Raw genomic sequence first — 17,896 nt, forward strand, 5'->3', positions numbered from 1 at the left:
CGTCATCTCCCCTGCGACGCGAACGTCACGGACTTGACCGGGAAGGTCAACCGGGGCCGAGGGCGGGCGCGCGCCCACCGCACGCTCCGGGGTCGCCGGCGCATGCGCGCGGGGTCGCCGGAACTGTACCTGCCGCTCGTCGGTGAAGCCCGCCTTTCGGGCTCGGCCCTGGCACTCATGTTGGGCCGGCTGGGCGGGAGGTGGCTGCGGCCGCCGCCTGTCCTGCAGCCCGGGGCCCGGGGCCCGCACTTTGCTCCGGCCGCGACCGGCGGTGCCAGGCGCTCGGCTCTGCCAGCGTGGGCGGTGGCCTCCGTGTCTGCAGTTGACCCGGGCGGCGCGGGCGGCTGGTACGAGGCGCTGGCCGCTTCGGCGCCGGTGCACGGCGCGGAGGAGATGCTGCTCGCCGCGCACGGCGTCACGGGCCTGCCCTGGTGGGGCAGCATCCTCTTCACCACCGTGGCCCTGCGCGGCGCCGTCACGCTGCCCCTGGCGGCCTACCAGCACTACATCCTGGCCAAGGTGAGGGCCGCCGCGCCCGGGGACGGTCGGCTTAGTGTTCCTCGTGGTGACCGCGTCGCTGCTGAGAAGGGTAACGCGCGCTGGACGTGGGAAGTACGAGATGTTGAATGGCACGTGCACCAGCCATCTCGTTCACCCTCTGGGTTTGTGCTCAGAGCAGGAGTGGTCCCTGACCTTGTTAGAGAGAAAGGCGTCAGGAGCAGGAGAACTGTCTGGTGCGACCTGTGAAATGACCTCTTTCGGGGCTGCAACCCCCTGCTTCCCGGGCTTTCCGACCGATCGTGTTGGGGAAGGACTGCCGGGCTAGCGGTTTGCAAACTTGACCCCTGATTCAGGCCGGTCCACCCACAGGCCCGTGTCCGGCTAGCCTCAGCCGCTCGCCCTTTGGTGCCTCCTTGTCTTTGGTGTGGGATTAGGATAGGAAGACCTTCCTGCCCTGCTTCCCGAGATTATGAGATCAAGTCACATATTATGAGTTTAAGTGCAATGAAAGCAAAATAGTATTCAAAATGGAAGACTTCAAAAAAAAAAAAATGGCTTCAAAGATTATTATCATTGGGGGGAAAGCCTGGAAACAAAACCGAAAGAGATTCGGCAGCAGGATCAAGGCAGTGAGTTACTTTACAGAATCAACACAGGGCAGATAATGCAGTTTGGGGGCTGTCACAGAAAGTATTAGAGATTTAATTAATACCCTTCCATTTCCTCAGTTGACGGTACTGGGATGCAACATAAAAGTGCAGGCGCAGTTCTCATTTAATCCTTACAATAACCCTGTGAAGTAGGTACTGCTGCACATTTTATTTATGGGGGAACCGGATCTTAGAGGTTAAGTAACTTGCCCAACAGCACACAGCTAAGTGTATAATCTGGAATTTGGATTTGGTTGTAACAGGATATCTTAAGCAATTTAACATCTTATGCTTAGAATTAAGGTTTTTTGACATGCTCAGTAGACTATAACTTTTTGTTTTATCCTCACCCGAGGATATATTTTTTCCCATTGATTTTAGAGAGAGTGGGAGGTAGGGAGGGAGGAGGGGAGAGAGAAAGAGAAACAGAAACATCAATGTGAGAGAGAAACTTCGATAGGTTGCCCCCCACATGCAGCCTGGCCTGATGGGCTGGGGATGGAACTGGCAACCCAGTACATGCCCTGACTGGGAATCAACTCAGAACCTCCCAGTGGGAATGGGACGGCACTGTAACCCACTGAGCCACTCTGGCTGGGCAGGAAACCAAAATGTTAAATGAGTTGAGGGAATAGAAAATAAAACTATGAGTGGTTATAAATAAAGGTCCTTTATGTGCTCATAACAAATTCTACTTTTTCTTTAGCTAGGTGGACAATTTGCAACCAGAAATACAAAATATTGCACAACACCTTAACCATGAAGTTGCAATTCGTGCAAAACAGTTGGGGTGGTCCAAAAGAGTTGCCAGGTAAAATAATTCTGTGCATATAAGACCATAAAAATATATGTATATTATGTGAAAGTGATTATGTTAATTATAGGTTTGAGTATTCTGTAGCTTTAGCAGCAAAGTAGTTTTTTTTCTTTAGTATTTTAATAAGTTTATGTGGCATGATAGTTTTATTTTTTATTTATTGATTTGAGAGAGAGAGAGAAAGTTCCCCTTATTTATGTATTCATTGGTTGGTTCTTATATAGGCCCTGACTGGGGATCAACCCTGCAACCTTGGTGTATTGGGATGATGCTCTAAACAACTGAGTTACCCGGCCAGGATTGGCATAATTTAGGGTGTCCCAAAAAATGTATATACACGCTTTGAATAATTATAAAGGCAGTGTTTATAAACACATTTCATTTTCAAAATTGAGCTATAAGCTGTTAAACTGTCTATACATTTTTTGGGGACACCTTGTTTTATATGCTGGACTGAAAGCAAAGAAATGGAAAAACAAAGATAAGAAGGGCAAGTTTCTTATTCTTTCTTTTTCTTTTTTTAAAATATATTTTATTGATTTTTTACAGAGAGGAAGGGAGAGGGATAGAGAGTTAGAAACATCGATGAGAGAGAAACATTGATCAGCTGCCTCCTGCACGCCTCCTACTGGGGATGTGCCCGCAACCAAGGTACATGCCCTTGACCGGAATTGAACCTGGGACCCTTGAGTCCGCAGGCCGACGCTCTATCCATTGAGCCAAACCGGTTAGGGCTCTTTTTAAAAAAAATATATTTTTATTTATTTCAGAGAGGAAAGGAGAGGGAGAGATAGAAACATCGATGAGAGAGAAACATTGATGGGCTGCCTCCTGCATGCCCCCCACTGGGAACCGAGCCTGATCCTGACTGGGAATCAAACTGTGACCTTCTGGCTCATAGGTCGATGCTCAACCACTAAGCCACTGGGGCCAGGCAAGTTTCTTATTCTTAAAGAGACCCCATCCTACTCAAAAGACCTGCAATCAAATAATGACTGAATTAGGTACTAGAAGAAAGGTTTTGTGCAAGGAGTTGGGTCATTATGGAAAGTCAGGGAAGGCTTCACAGGATAAAGATACTGTGCCAGTCTGTTGGTGCTTTAGTCAACAAATCATACAGGTTATTTTCCAAACTTCACCTTTCTGGAAAGATACAGTAGGCAGTAGCCCTCAGGAATGAGGAAGTAGAAAATGTGAATATTATAATAGGAGCAACTGGATAGCTAGGGTGCTGTCCATCGACTGTAATTACCCTGTGTAGTAATCTTTCTGGGGTCCTAGAAACCCTTGCCCAAGGGTGCATGACCGTAGTCATCCACTGCGAACTTCTAAGTCATCATGCTTCAGTCAACCTAAGCTACTACTTAGTTCCCCAAATTCTTATCCTTACTATACTGTGATATAGTGTTCACCATTTCACAGAAATGAGAAATACATATATATACATATATATATGGTTATCCATACATTTAGCTCTATAGGTATACATTTGCCAACTATTTTCATTATGAAAGTGCTTCTCTCTATTTAGTGTTAAGAAAACTTGACAGACCTGTAGTTTTGAAGTTTTACTGATCAGAGAAATCTCACAATTACAGCTCTATGCCAAAAGAACAGATTTACAGCTGCTTACCTGGGTTGTAAATACATCCTAGATAAGTTGGTGGCACCCTGGTGATGCAGCACTGGCACGATGATTGTTCAGCCACATCGTTTTGGAGATGGGTGGCTTTCTGGAAAGACACTCAGAAGGTTTCCTACATTTTCATTGGGACAGTCTTGGAAGGTGAAAGGGAGTGTGCCAGGTGGACAGCCAAGAGAGTGGGTTGTCCACACAGATGATAAAATCATTTCCAAAGGTATGCTGATGCGGAAGTCTGATTTGTTGGATGACCTAAGCCATTTCAGGCATCAGAAAATACAGGTGTCTATAAAGGAGTAACAGATTTACAAAGACCCTGGAATGTCTGTGTGTGCTGTCTTAATTCAAGTAAATGTAGCAAACCTATTGAACGCCATACCTTTTACAAAATATATGGCAAGAGATTTAGAGGTGAATAAGACCCAGCACTTGACCTTCAAGGAGACTGTAGTCAAGAAAGTGAGACTTAACAACAGGAATAACTAATATGCTTAACAGAGAAACGAAGAAAATATTCATGAAAAAGAATTGAAGAATGGAGACTGTTTTGACAGGCTAAGAGCACACACAGTACAAAACCACATTGGTACAAACCAATATATTCAGGGACCAAGTAATTAAGCTTGGCTGGAATGGAAGGTTTGAGTAAAATGTACTTTTACTTTTCATATTTCCTATAGAAACTGCAATAATACCAGTTTAGTAGTGAGGTTTCCCTTCTTAAAGCCTAACTAGCCAAAGATGACCATAGACGAAGCTTATAGTCTGCCAATGTTAGATTTATTGAATTGTTAATGTAATTTGTATACATTGCTAGAGAAGTTTCAGTAAAAGGCTTTATTTACCTTTTATTTAGGCAGCTCCTTAATATAGCTTATGACAATTAAAAATCCTACACAAATTCTTCAGCCAGTACCCACAACCTGGTCGTGTTTATGCTATGGTTATGAAGCACTATTAGTGATCAAATGACATTTTCTCCCTTTTCTTTTCCCCTCCTCCCTCAAAATAGGTTCACTTATCTAAAGAATATGCAGAGGCTTGTTTCAGAGCTGTACATTCGGGATAATTGCCACCCTTTCAAAGCCACAGTGTTGGTCTGGATTCAGCTTCCAATGTGGATCTTTATGTCTGTCGCTCTGCGGAATTTTAGCACAGGAGCAACACATTCAGAAGGTAGTTATTATAGAAGTTTGTTTCCCCCCAAATAAGTTCCCTAACATTGTCTTTGTACTCTAAAGAAAAAAACAAAACACCCCATACTTTTCTTTTTTTTCTTCTTTTTTTAAAAATTTTGTTTTATTGCTTAAAGTGTTACAAAGAGTATTACATATGTCTCCTTCTTTTCCCCCCTTGACATTCCCCCGGCCTCCCCTACTCCCGTGTCTTGTGTCCATTGGTTATGCTTATATGCATGCATACAAGTCCTTTGCTTGATCTCTTACCCCCCCCCACCCCCCGCCCCCCAACCCTCCCCGGCCTTCCCGCTGTAGTTTGACAGTCTGTTCGATGCTGCTCTGCCTCTGTATCTATTTTTGTTCATCAGTTTATAATAGTCTTTATTATCCATAAATGAGTGAGGTCATGTGGTATTTTTCTTTCATTGACTGGCTTATTTCACTTAGCATAATGCTCTCCAGTTCCATCACTGCTGTTGCAAATGGTAAGAATTCCTTCTTTTTTACAGCAGCATAGTATTCCATCGTGCAGATGTACCACAGTTTTCTTATCTATTCATCTGCTGATGGGCACTTAGGCTGTTTCCAGATCTTCGCTATGGTGAATTGTGCTGCTATGAACATATGGGTGCACATATCCTTTCTGATTGGTGTTTCTGGTTTCTCAGGATATATTCCTAGAAGTGGGATCACTGGGTCAAATGGGAGTTCCATTTTTAACTTTTTGAGGAAACTCCATACTGTCTTCCATAGTGGCTGCACCAGTCTGCATTCCCACCAGCAGTGCATGAGGGTTCTCTTTTCTCCACATCCTCTCCAGCACTTGTCGTTTGTTGATTTGTTGATGATAGCCATTCTGACAGGTGTGAGATGGTACCTCATTGTTGTTTTGATTTGCATCTCTTGGATGATTAGTGACTTTGAGCATGTTTTCATATGTCTCTTGGCTTTCTGAATGTCCTTTTTTGAAAAGTGTCTATCACCCCATACTTTTCATAGATAGAATACTTTAACCAGTCTTGCTTATAAAGGGTATAAATATACAATCTAAAATATTGAGTGTAAGCAAACTAACTGTGTTGAGAAAATCTAGAAAGGAAAGCAGTAATACTGCTTCTTAGAGATCATAATAAAATTAGTGTTATAATTTCAGAATTTGGTTTCCTAACCAGGAATTGTTTTTGTTTATAAACTTAAGAGAACAGAAAAGCTTTCACAGTGATAAATGTAAACATTAATTGAGAAACAATATGAACTAAAGCATTTGTTTTTTACTTTCATTTAAAGGCATTTCTAACCAGAAAGTAATCTGAATAGATTCTAAAGAAGCAGCTATGGCTACATAATTATTTAAAGTTAAGCCTGAAACGATTATTGCTACTTCGTTGTTGTTATTGTTAATCCTCACCCAAGAATATTTTTCCATTGATTTTTTAAAGAGAGTGGAGGGAGGGAGGGAGGGAGGGAGGGAGGGAGGGAGGGGAGAGAGAGAAACATCATGTGTGAGAGAGACATCAAAAGAAGGAATTCTTAACCATTTGCAACAGCATGGATGGAACTGGAGAGCATTATGCTCCAATCCACACACCAACTGAACCTGCACCCCGGGTACATGCGCTTGACTGGGAATTGTGCCCTTGACTGGAAATTGAATTCTCAACCCTTCTGTGCATAAGCCTATGCTCTAACCACTTGGCACACCGTCAGGGCACTGCTACATATTTTTATTTTTTCTCTCTCTAAGTCTGTTTGCTACAGAAAGCTGCTTGCCTCTTTCTCAATCCAGGAAGGACTGATTTGTGTTATGGAATGAAAAGAGCCTGAATAAAACCAATGCAAGTCTTTAGTGTGAGGGGCACCTTTTTGGAATTATCATCCTACATATGTCTTGTGTATTTCCTTCTGCTGTTGTAATAAATTATTTTATTTATAAATTTTCAGCAGGTTTTTCTGTCCAGGAGCAGTTAGCAACTGGTGGGGTCCTGTGGTTTCCTGACCTCACTGCACTGGATTCCACTTGGATTCTGCCTATCTGCATTGGTGCCATCAATTTAATAATAGTAGAGGTCAGTGGTTTTAAACACGATTGTTTGCCATTTAAATGATTAGGATTTCTGTTGTTGCTGTTTTGACATCAAATATAAATGTGTTTGAGTCTTAATTCAGAGCTACTCACTGAAGGTGAGTAGGTAACGGGTGTTACCTACTTTGTTCAGGGAGTATCAGTGTTGATTCCAATTGCTGTGACAGTACCTTCAGTGCGTAAACACCAGCATTGTGTGCTAAATCGTGTCTGATCTTAGCTTCATCTGGCTGGGGTTCTGCCTGTAGAGCTAGAATTAAGTTTGGTTTCTGGTTGCAGGTCAGCCATCGACAAACTGACTGTCTTGGGTCAGTTCCTTAACCTCTCTGGGGGACAGAATGCTCATCATTAAAGTAAGAAAGCTGAATTAGAACACTTCCAAAGTCTCTTTCAACTTTAAAATTATATGATTCTAGTACATTCAGTTTTGTGATTTGCTTTTGGTTAAAGACGGTCATTAAGATGTCTAATCAATCTGGTTTTATTCCCACAATAGATTGATATTTTGTGTATATGTTGAATATATAAATTTGTAGGCAGAGAATAAAGTCATTACCTGACTGCCATTTTTTACCTATGCGATCTTAGAAAAATAATAGAATTTCTTTATAAGATGGAGTGGAAAAACACATACATATTCAATATGACCTCTTAGCTATGTCTTACCATTATCCCATGCTCCTTTACTCAACAGTTTATGGGAAGCATGCCTTTAATTTCATAAAGAGCTGTTCTCAAACTCTGAAAAGAACATTGACTCTTTGAACTAGAAGAAACCTTAGAAATTATCTACCTCAGTTGTGATCTCATAGACTTCATGTCCACTGGTCTCTGGGAGATCTCATATACCTTTATTTTCTTAGACAAGAAAAATGAAGATGACACCGTAAGGTGTTGGGTGACAGTTTCTTGAGGAAAGACTCCAGTCTAAGTGTATTTCCCTACAGGGGAACCCAGCAGAGTCTTGTGAACATGGTTGGACTTAGTGAATATTTGTTAGAAAGAAGGAAGTGATAAATGCAAGGTCACCATGGATTAATGTCCGTCCTTTAGTCTTTATACCATCTACTAACCCAGTATGTATAGGTTTAAGAAAAGCTTATTCTTACTTAACATACACCATATTTCAGGCACTATTTTAATAGTTTACATTAATTAGCTCATTTTTAAAGAAATATTTTTTTATTGATTTCAGAGAGGAAGGGAGAGGGAGAGAGATAGAAATATCAGTGATGAGAGAGAATCATTGATTGGCTGCCTCCTGCATGCCCTCTACTGGGGATCAAGCCTGCAACCCAGGCATGTGCCCTTGACTGGAATCCACTGAGCCAAACCAGCTAGGGCTAATTAACTCATCTAATTTTTTTGACTAATTCTGTGATATAGGTACTATTACTATTATTACGTGCATTTTAAGGTGGAGAAAGTGAGGAACAGAAAGGTTAAATAACTTGCACAAAGTCATATGACCACTAAATACAGGGCTGCCATGTGAACCTAGGAAGTTTGGGCCTAGAGTCTGGGCTCATAATCATTACTGCTATGTTGCCTCTTAAATAAGTAATTCATAAATTATAACTGCTTTCCCTTGCCTTGCTTATTCCCCTTTATCCATGTAGCCAGATCACAAATCTTTGAGATACCAAGTTCCTTCTTTATGCCAGGCACTGTACTTAAGTACCAAAAAACAAGGGTAATGATTCATACATACTACCTATCTTTTTTAAAAAAATATGATTTTATTGATTTGAGAGACTGAGACAGGAAGGGAGAGGGAGAGAGAGAAACATCGATGTGAGAGCTCTGTTGGTTGCCTCTAGCATGCAACCCAAGCAGGGACTGAACCAGGAATCAAACCCCAGACCCTTTGGTGCACAGGATGATGCTCACCAAATTGAGCTACACTGGCCAGAGCCATAGTACCTATCTTGAAGGGACTTTCAGTCTTACAATCTTTAAAAACCATCTATAATAATAAAAGGATAACAAGCTAATTGGACCGGATGTCTTCTGGACGTCCTTCCTGATGAAGCCGGGCCAGAGGGAAGCCAGCCTGGATCCTGGGTGCCTGCTGGCGGCCAAGAGAGGGAAGCCTCGGTCCCGGGTGCTGGAGGAAAGCCAGTGCTGGCAGCCAGGGGAAGGAAGGCCTACTCTTGCACAAATTTTCGTGCATCAGGCCTCTAGTTGTCTTATAAAAATTATGCTGTGATTCTATTTAATATAGTTGAATCTCTTCTTTATTGCTATTAATTAAAGCCACTTTTAAGATTTCTGCATAATTATTAAGTTTTATAAAAGATAGATGATCAACCAAATAAACTTATCAGTGTTTTCTTTTTTTCATTGGTTAAAATGTAAATGAGGCCATTTTATGCATTTTAATAATCATGGTGTGTGTATATATTCTGCCCTTTTAGATTGTTGCTCTACAAAAAATTAGAATGTCTCGTTTTCAGACGGGTGTTACCTACTTTGTTCGGGGAATATCAGTGTTGATGATTCCAATTGCTGCGACAGTACCTTCGGTGAGTAAACACCAGCATTGTGTGCTAAATCTTGTCTGATCTTAGCTTTATCTGGCTGGGTTCTGCCTCTTCTACTGAGAGCTTTCTCTGAAAACTCAATCCCTTACTGGTTTCTGAGTTTTTCTGTAATAACGAATTTACTGTCTCTGTCACCGAGTGACACATATTTCTTGGGATTGATTGACCTTCCTGTATGTGAATGTCTTAACTCTCTTACTAACTCAAACCTTTTTTCTTTTTACAATTTTGCAAAGTACCTTGCACACTACCATGAACAAAGTATTTGCTCTGTTTGATTAGGTGATATATTGAATTGTTTCTGTCTATATAGACTTAGCTAAGGAATTTAGCACTTAAAAAAGAAGCAGACTTTGTGCCAAGTCCATATGTGTTCATGTGTAATATTATTTAACCTCATACAGCTCTTTATGAAATAGGTACACTTGCCCCTATTTATTTATAATTAAACTTTTTTTTTAAAGAATATTTTTATTGATTTCAGAGAGGAAGGGAGAGGGAGAGAGAGATAGAAACATCAATGATGAGAGAGAATCATTGATCGGCTGCCTCCTGCACGTCCCACAGTAGGGATTGAGCCCGCAACCGGGGCATGTGCCCTTGACCGGAATTGAACTCAGGACTCTTCAGTCCCAGTCCACAGGCCGACGCTCTATCCACTGAGCCAAACTAGTAAGGTCTGTAATTAAACTTTTATAGAAATAGAGAAATTGTTATGTTTGCAGTTATTTCATATTTTTGGTCTTTTGCTTATTATCCATGGATACTTAGTGCTAAGAAGGCAAAAGCTGTGTCAGGTATAGCTCTGTCTTTGCTCAGAACCGACACATAGACCATAAAGTAGAATCTATTTGTTGCTGATAGTTAGGGTTATATCAGCATATGTAAAGTTTTTCATGTTACTTATCTTAGGAATCTGGAACAGTATGTATTCAGCATCAAACATATATTACTGCCCTAACCGGTTTGGCTCAGTGGATAGAGCATCGGCCTGTGGACTGAAGGGTCCCAGGTTCAATTACAGTCAAGGACATGTGCCTTGGTTGCAGGCACATCCCCAGTAGGGGGTATGCAGGAGGCAGCTGATCGATGTTTCTCTCTCATCGAAGTTTCTAACTCTCTATCCCTCTCCCTTCCTCTGTAAAAAAAAAAAAAAAAAAAAAAATCAATAAAATATATTTAAGTGTATATATATAACTAAAGCTGTCCCTTAGACATAATATTGTCATTACTCCTGTATAAAATAAGTTTCTACATGTCTTAAATAGATATCATTATGTCTATGAGAATTAATGAAATAACACCAAGTACTTACAATAATTTTCATATAATAGTATTGTTGTAAAATACCCTATAAAATAGAAAAACACAGGTTCACGACATTTCTTGGGAGAAATAATGCCAATTATAACTGAGGAACCCCCCCAGCTCAAATAAAATAAGGGCAGTGAAGTTTCAGTGAGGGTTTGGGTTCAAAGTGAGTAACACATCTGAAAAAGTGTCTTAACACTTGGAGTGGGGGAAACGAGTTAAGTCGGCTCGCGTGAATTGCGCGTACTCCGCGGGAGCCGTCTTAACTCGGTTCATATAGATTTGCGGTGGAGTGCAGGAAACGTGTAAACTCGGGCCGATTGTAACTGCGTATTACCAAATATTTGTTTGTTTGCCGTTCACAAAGATACCTACCTGCGTATGCGAACCGTTTCATACCCATTGGGGTAATAGGTATCATAAAATCCCTGATTTTGCGCGGGAAACCTAAATAATTGCCCGCGCCATCTTATATTTTGGCGGGAAATTCACCCCACACCGGAGTGTTAAATACCCAAAAGTTTATTCTCTCAAATATAGGAAATTCAGTTAGGCAGCTTAGTGTATCTCTTACAAGACATGAGAGACCCAGCCTGCTTCTCTCTCTTCTTTTAATATATATTTTTATTGATTTCAGAGAGGGGGAGAGAGAGAGAAACATCAATGATAAGAGAGAATCATCAATCGACTGCCTTCTGTACACCCCTTACTGGGGGTTTGAGCCCGCAACCCGGGCATGTGCTCCCAACCAGAATCAAACCTGGGACCCTTCAGTTACTGGGCCGACCCTCTATCCACTGAGTCAAACCAGTTAGGGCTGCTTCTCCTAATGCTCCACCATCCAGTCTGTGATGTCTGTCCTTCAGGCTCCAGTATGGCCGTGATGGCTGCCGGAGCTTGTCTCTGCAGGAGTGTAACAGGGTGCTTCACGTGCAGTGAGCGCTTGGAGGGAGCCTTGCCAGCTGTCCCACCAAACACTCCTGCTTACCTCTTAGTTACCTGGCCACACCTCACTGCGGAAGAGGCTGGGAAGAAGTCTTTCTCTTCGCCATGGCAGTATACCCTTCTGGAAATTAGGACTTTATTACTAAGGAAGAAGAGTGATTTTTAATAGACAGCTTATAGTCTGTACAGTTGAGTTCAGGGTACTTTTTGCTTAGTGGATAAATCAGATGATGGTGATAGCACATGTTTAGTCAGCATTGACTTTGTGCCAGGAACTATTTGAAGGGGTTTGCATATATTAGCTCTTACAGTTCTCCCAACAATGCACTGAAGTAGCTGCTGCTGTAATCTCCACTTTAGTGACGAGGAAACTTAAGCCCAGAGAGGTTAAGTAATTCATCCAAGGTTACTCATCTGTTAAGTGGCAGAGTCTTACACATCCAGGCAGCTTGGCTCTTGCTCTTAACTACAATGGTAATCTGCCTTTGATGATGTGTTACTTTCTGCTCCTCAAAACTTGCTTTTGGAACAAATGCAAGTGCTTAATATGGACCACACACTGCTTTACCATCTATTTGAGTTATCTCATTTATTCTTTACAGCAACCTTCTGAGATAGGTACAGTCCTGTGCCCATTTTATAAATGAGGAAACTGAAACAAGAAAAATAACTTACCCAAAGTCAAATAAATGGAATTCAAACTCAAGCAATTTGACTCCAGGGCTTGGACTCAGCCACCACATAGTCATGCCTCTGGGTTCTGGTGACCTTCTGATGCCAAAGAAAAGTTTGTGTGGGATTGTTTTGAGAGGCTGTAGGACTTAGTCACTGACCTACATAATCAATCTGGATGGTCGTACAAAAAAGTGAAGATAATACTGAGCTATAAGTCTCAGAAAAGGCAAAGATAATGCATTCCTGACCATTCTTAGCGACTGGTTACTAGAAAAGTTGGTAGATAGATGACTATATGGAGGAAAGTGAAGTCTAGGGAGGCTAAGTTTGCCATCATAAATGGCTGTACCTCTAGGACCCTACCTCTAATTATGGCAGTTTGTCAGGACTCTTGGTGGGGAAAAAGCCAAAGAAGGGCGGCAAGACCTCTCTTGGTCCCTGGGAGCTACTCTATCCACTTTCTATCACGAATACCTCTCTTTGCTTTTTGGTCTTCCTTTCATCCTTCTTTCTAACCTATTAGACCCTTCACAGATATCTAACCGCCATTGCAGGTCTTGTTTATTCCTAGTGTACTTCTATTTGCAGAGATTATAATTTTCTTTGTCTCTGAAGCTTGGTGTCTGTGGAGAATGAGCGGTGCTAACATTCATGTCCTTTCTTTCTTTTTTTTATAGTCACTTGTTCTCTACTGGTTATGCTCCAGCTTCATGGGCCTTTCACAGAACTTGCTGCTGCGTTCTCCCAGGTTTCGCCAATTTTGCCGTATACCATTGACCAAGGGAGATTCAGACACTCCTTATAAGGACCTCTTTGCTGCTTTCTACGCCAAGTACATTTCAAGGAAATGACATACTTCTCAGCGATTTTGAAACAGAAGTATAACTAACACTTTAATATACTTAGAAGATTTATTCAGATATGATTTAATTTGCCCTTATTTAAAATCTTGAACCCTAACCGGTTTGGCTCAGTGGATAGAGCATCGGCCTGTGGACTGAAGGGTCCCAGGTTCGATTCCGGTCAAGGGCATGTACCTTGGCTGCAGGCACATCCCCTGTAGGGGGCGTGCAGGAGGCAGCTGATCGATGTTTCTCTTTCATTGATGTTTCTAACTCTATCCCTTTCCCTTCCTCGCTGTAAAAAATCAATACAATATATTTAAAAAAATAAATAAAATCTTGAACTCTGTGAAGGATTGTGTTAAAATATGACCCAGTTGTAATTGACAAGACTGAAAGTCTATTAAATGCTAGGATGTAGGTGGCATGTTTGTTTTGTATCCTAAGAATATAAAAGTGCCTGGTTCTGTTTATAGAATTACAACTTGCTAGAGGTGGTAGAAGTTTGGAGAACAGGACTAGATACTAAATGATGTCAAATTGTACTGAATAGTCCCACCCATGAAAATTATATAAAACAAGAGAATCCAATGAGGCATTTCTAAAAATTTTGGAGGTCTGAATGATCATATTCCTGTTTGAACATCTAATAAAACGATGTTTTCTCTTTAGAAAAATCCTCAGACTGACAACATGGGGGCCTTCAGGCCCTGAAATGCCTCTGGTGGCTCCCAGTTAAGAAATCTTATTTGAATGGAACATACATCAGCAGTGAGTCATTTTGTGATTTTTTTAGAAAATGGACTTGAGATACATGGTGGTAGAGGAGTCCATGCATGCAAGAAAGTACCTAATATGGTAGGTGTATGGCTTCTTAACCACATTCTGAAAGAAGACAGACAGTGTACATTCCTTTTCCTAAGATTTAAGAAGACTGAAATACAAAGTATGGAACTAAGTACTACTAGAGCAAAGTGAAACATCTTAAGCTTAAGCTTGTTTAATCAAAGGAGGGTAAACCAGATGGGCTATTGATTTTGGAGCTGATTTTATAAACTTGTTTATTTGGGAGGATTAAGTACTCTAATGGGTTTAAACAGTGGTAGATGTTTGATATAGGAAAAATTGACAGGTAATATAAGTTGTGGACCCAGTAATCTGCTTGTTTTACTCAAAAAAGATGATGAAATTAATTCTGGTTGAGATATTTAGGAATAAATTTGACAGGCATTTGAGAAGATTACAAATTTTCATTGAGTTGGAATATGAACCTGTTTCTGAGATGCCCTATCATTCCATCTTATGTTTTACAATAAAAACTAAAATGAGCCCTAACCGGTTTGGCTCAGTGGATAGAGCGTTGGCCTATGGTCTGAAGGGTCCCAGGTTCAATTCTGGTCAAGGGCATGTACCTTGGTTGTGGGCACATCCCCAGTAGGGGGTGTGCAGGAGGCAGCTGATAGATGTTTCTCTCTCATCAGTGTTTCTAACTCTGTATCCCTCTCCCTTCCTCTCTGTAAAAAAAAAATCAATAAAATATATTTTTAAAAAAATAAAATGAAGTTAATAAGTCATTTCTTGAGTGATGTTTATTATATCTTAGCCATTTTGGTTGCCATGTTATTGCAACCTACTGAGAATTTAGAGGAAGCAGTTGAGACTAGGTTCTCTTTTCATGACTTCCCAGCCCTGGTTTATGATTAAGACAACCCTACTTCCCAGTAAAGGAATTAAAACTTAGGTATAGTCAATCCTCATTCGCAGATTTTGTATTTGCCAACTCGCTAAAATTTATTTGTAAACCCCAAATCAGTACTTATAATACTTTTGATGACATTCTTGGACATACACAGAGTAGCAAAATATTTGAGTCACCCGAGGCACATTTTTCCAGGAAGTCAAACAAGGCAATGCTGTGTCTTCATGTCTCAGCTTTCAAACTAAGTGTCCTTTTTCCACTTGTTCTATGTTGTTTTTTCTCATTTTTGTGCTTTTTTTTTTATTTCTCTATTTAAAATGACCTCTAAGTGTCATGCTGAAGTGCAACCTAGTGTTCCTAATCACAAGAAGTCTGTGAAGCTTCTGAAGGAGAAAACTCCTGCATTAGATAAACTTCATTCAGTCCAGAGTCTGTTGGCCATGAGTTTAAGGTAAATGACTCAACAATACATTGTATTAATGGTTGACAAATGTGACCAGAGGCTCACAGGAACCTCACTCTGTAGGAGTGGTTCAGTATTCATTAATTCAGTCTTTGTGCTGACTTATGAAAATAACTACCTTGAATAACTGCAACATATACCAGTACAATCAAGGAAGCAGAGATAGAAATGTGTGTCCTCGGTTACAGCAAAAAGAGGAGGGGAGATTTGGGGACAATTTTGGTTCTCTCTGGAATAAGTTGGCTCTTGGTATATGTATCATTGTGTACTGATTCAGATATTTTTCTCATGATGGGATGAGGGAAGTCAGCCCCCTTACATTGACTACTCAAAGAAGTGTGTCATTTTCTTAGAAGTGAAAAATAAAGGCATGCATTCGCCGAGACCGGTTTGGCTCAGTGGATAGAGCGTCGGCCTGCGGACTGAAGGGTCCCGGGTTCGATTCCGGTCAGGGGCATGTACATTGGTTGCGGGCACATCCCCAGTGGGAGATGTGCAGGAGTCAGCTGGTCGATGTTTCTCTCTCATCGATGTTTCTAGCTCTCTGTCCCTCTCCCTTCCTCTCTGTAAAAAATCAATAAAATATATTAAAAAAAAAAAAATTTAAAAATAAAGGCATGCTTGACTCTCCCTTTCAAATAGGTAAATCTCCTTTCATGTGCACACTTTACCTTATTTACTGTGATTTCCCTTGATGTCATGTTGTACATTTGTATCTTTTTTCATATGTATATTTTACCTAGTTTCCTATTGCTCTCCTATTTTCAAACTTTTTGAATTGCTTTTCCAACGTATACAATAAGTTTATTTGAAAAAACAAGGCCCTTCTTTCCAGATCTCAGAATAATTTCTGATAGAGTTGGGAGTGACTGAGATCTTGGGATATACTCCTGTATAAAGAAAACCAGTGTGTTATGAACTGGGGTGAATCAGTCACCTGACTTCAGGCTGGTAAATATCCCCCTCATTTCTTTCTCCAGGTGGATTTTATAGCAAACTAGAGGCCTGGTGCATGGAATTTGTGCATGGGTAGGGTCCCTAGGCCTGGCTGTCGATCAGGGCCAATCGGGGCCTTCTGGCTGCAGGCCAGGGCCTTCCTTTGTTCTGTGCCACCCCCTGGTGGTCTGCACACGTAATAGCGAGCAATCGAGCTCCCGGTTGAACTCCCGAGGGGACACTTGGCATATTAGCCTTTTATATAGAGAGATGACTCATTTCAGAAAATTCTGAGTCTCTGGTATTTGACCTTATTTCCCCAACAGTTTGTCACCATCTGGAGCAGTGGTTGCCAACCTTTCGGACCTCACAGACCACCAGTGGTCCGCGGACCATCGGTTGGTGACCACTGATTTGGAGCACTTCCAGAGCCTGAAGTCAGGCAAGGTGGGTACTTGATGGGCACAGAGAACATGCTGTTAAGGTCCCTTCACAACTCCCTGTTGGTTTCTTCTAACTGCTGCTGAGGGACTCCTGGCAGAGTTCTGTCCTGGGCCCTGCAGAGTTCAGAAAACCTTTTGTCTTTTTAGGGGGACCATAGTCTACTTGCTTGTACCTTCTCCCTTGCTGAAAAGGGATTTTTTTCCTCTATGGGTCTGTGGACAGGGTTCATTGTTTTATGGGTGTGTCTCAGCCCAAGAGTCAGGAAGGGAGACTCACTCCTGGATCAGTGTATATCATGCCATTGTGACACCTGAGCTCAGAATTCTGTTAAGAGATGGAACTGGTTTACCTGGAATTGGCCCAACATTAGTTTTCCTTGGAACCATTGTGAGAGACCTGAACAGTCCTATCCTGACCAAATGTCATATAGGTGGGAAGATGTGGCTTTACAGAAGAAAGTCAAAATCCTTGATTGCCTCCTCACAGATAACCCAGGAGAAACTATAAAACTACATGAAGGACCTTGAAGAGAAAACCAAGCGGGGAGAAGCACTCGAGAGCTTTAAAAGCACTCAAGAGCTGAAATCCAAACCCACACATCTCAGAAGAGGTTCGGCCAGTCCTCCTAGACCACACTGGGGAAATTATAGTTTTCGGGGAAAAAATTAGTGCCCAAATAAACCTCAGTAGCTTCTCTATTTTGCACCAATACTTCAATCACCAATATGTCCCCATAGTTTCCTCCTCTGAGGATCCCAAGAATCACTTTTTTAAAAAAAGAATCACCTTTTAAATTGCTTTAATATCAGATTAAGCCCCGAAAAAAGCAGGAATGAAGACCCCAGAAAAATATTAAGAAATTTTTCTCTTTTAGGGTGATAAGTGAAGTTACAATGAGCTCAAGTGTGTGCGTGTGTGTGTGTGTGTGTGTGTGTGTGTGTGAGAGAGAGAGAGAGAGAGAGATACATGCTTGCTAATTTCTGTTCTGATTGGTCTGCAAGCTTCCTGTCTTAGCAACATCCATACATTTTATTTTTATTATTTTTTAAAATACTTTATTTTATTCATTTCAGAGAGGAAGGGAGAGGGAGAGAGAGAAACATCAATGATGAGAGAGAATCATTGATCGGCTGCCTCCTGTATACCCCCTACTGGGGATCAAGCCAC

General features: G+C 41.4%; 1 protein-coding gene across 2 annotated transcripts; it reads left to right on the forward strand.

Moving 5' to 3' along the window:
• The first annotated feature begins 129 nt into the window (after positions 1-129).
• On the forward strand, positions 130-13,540 carry COX18 (cytochrome c oxidase assembly factor COX18). 2 transcript variants are annotated; one of them, XM_070395224.1, is made up of 6 exons: positions 130-519; positions 1,862-1,962; positions 4,623-4,786; positions 6,733-6,854; positions 9,289-9,396; positions 13,023-13,540. In XM_070395224.1, the coding sequence occupies exons 1-6, from the start codon at positions 178-180 to the stop codon at positions 13,194-13,196; spliced, it is 1,011 nt and encodes a 336-aa protein (XP_070251325.1). In that variant the 5' UTR covers positions 130-177; the 3' UTR covers positions 13,197-13,540. The 2 variants fall into 2 exon arrangements, with proteins under 2 accessions (XP_070251325.1, XP_070251316.1); XM_070395215.1 differs by having other exon boundaries at positions 132-519; positions 6,730-6,854.
• The last annotated feature ends 4,356 nt before the right edge of the window (positions 13,541-17,896 follow it).

Source organism: Myotis yumanensis, unplaced genomic scaffold (assembly GCF_028538775.1).
Source record: "Myotis yumanensis isolate MYYU_CA2020_CCGP unplaced genomic scaffold, mMyoYum1.0.hap1 SCAF_1, whole genome shotgun sequence".
Lineage (NCBI taxonomy): Eukaryota > Metazoa > Chordata > Mammalia > Chiroptera > Vespertilionidae > Myotis > Myotis yumanensis.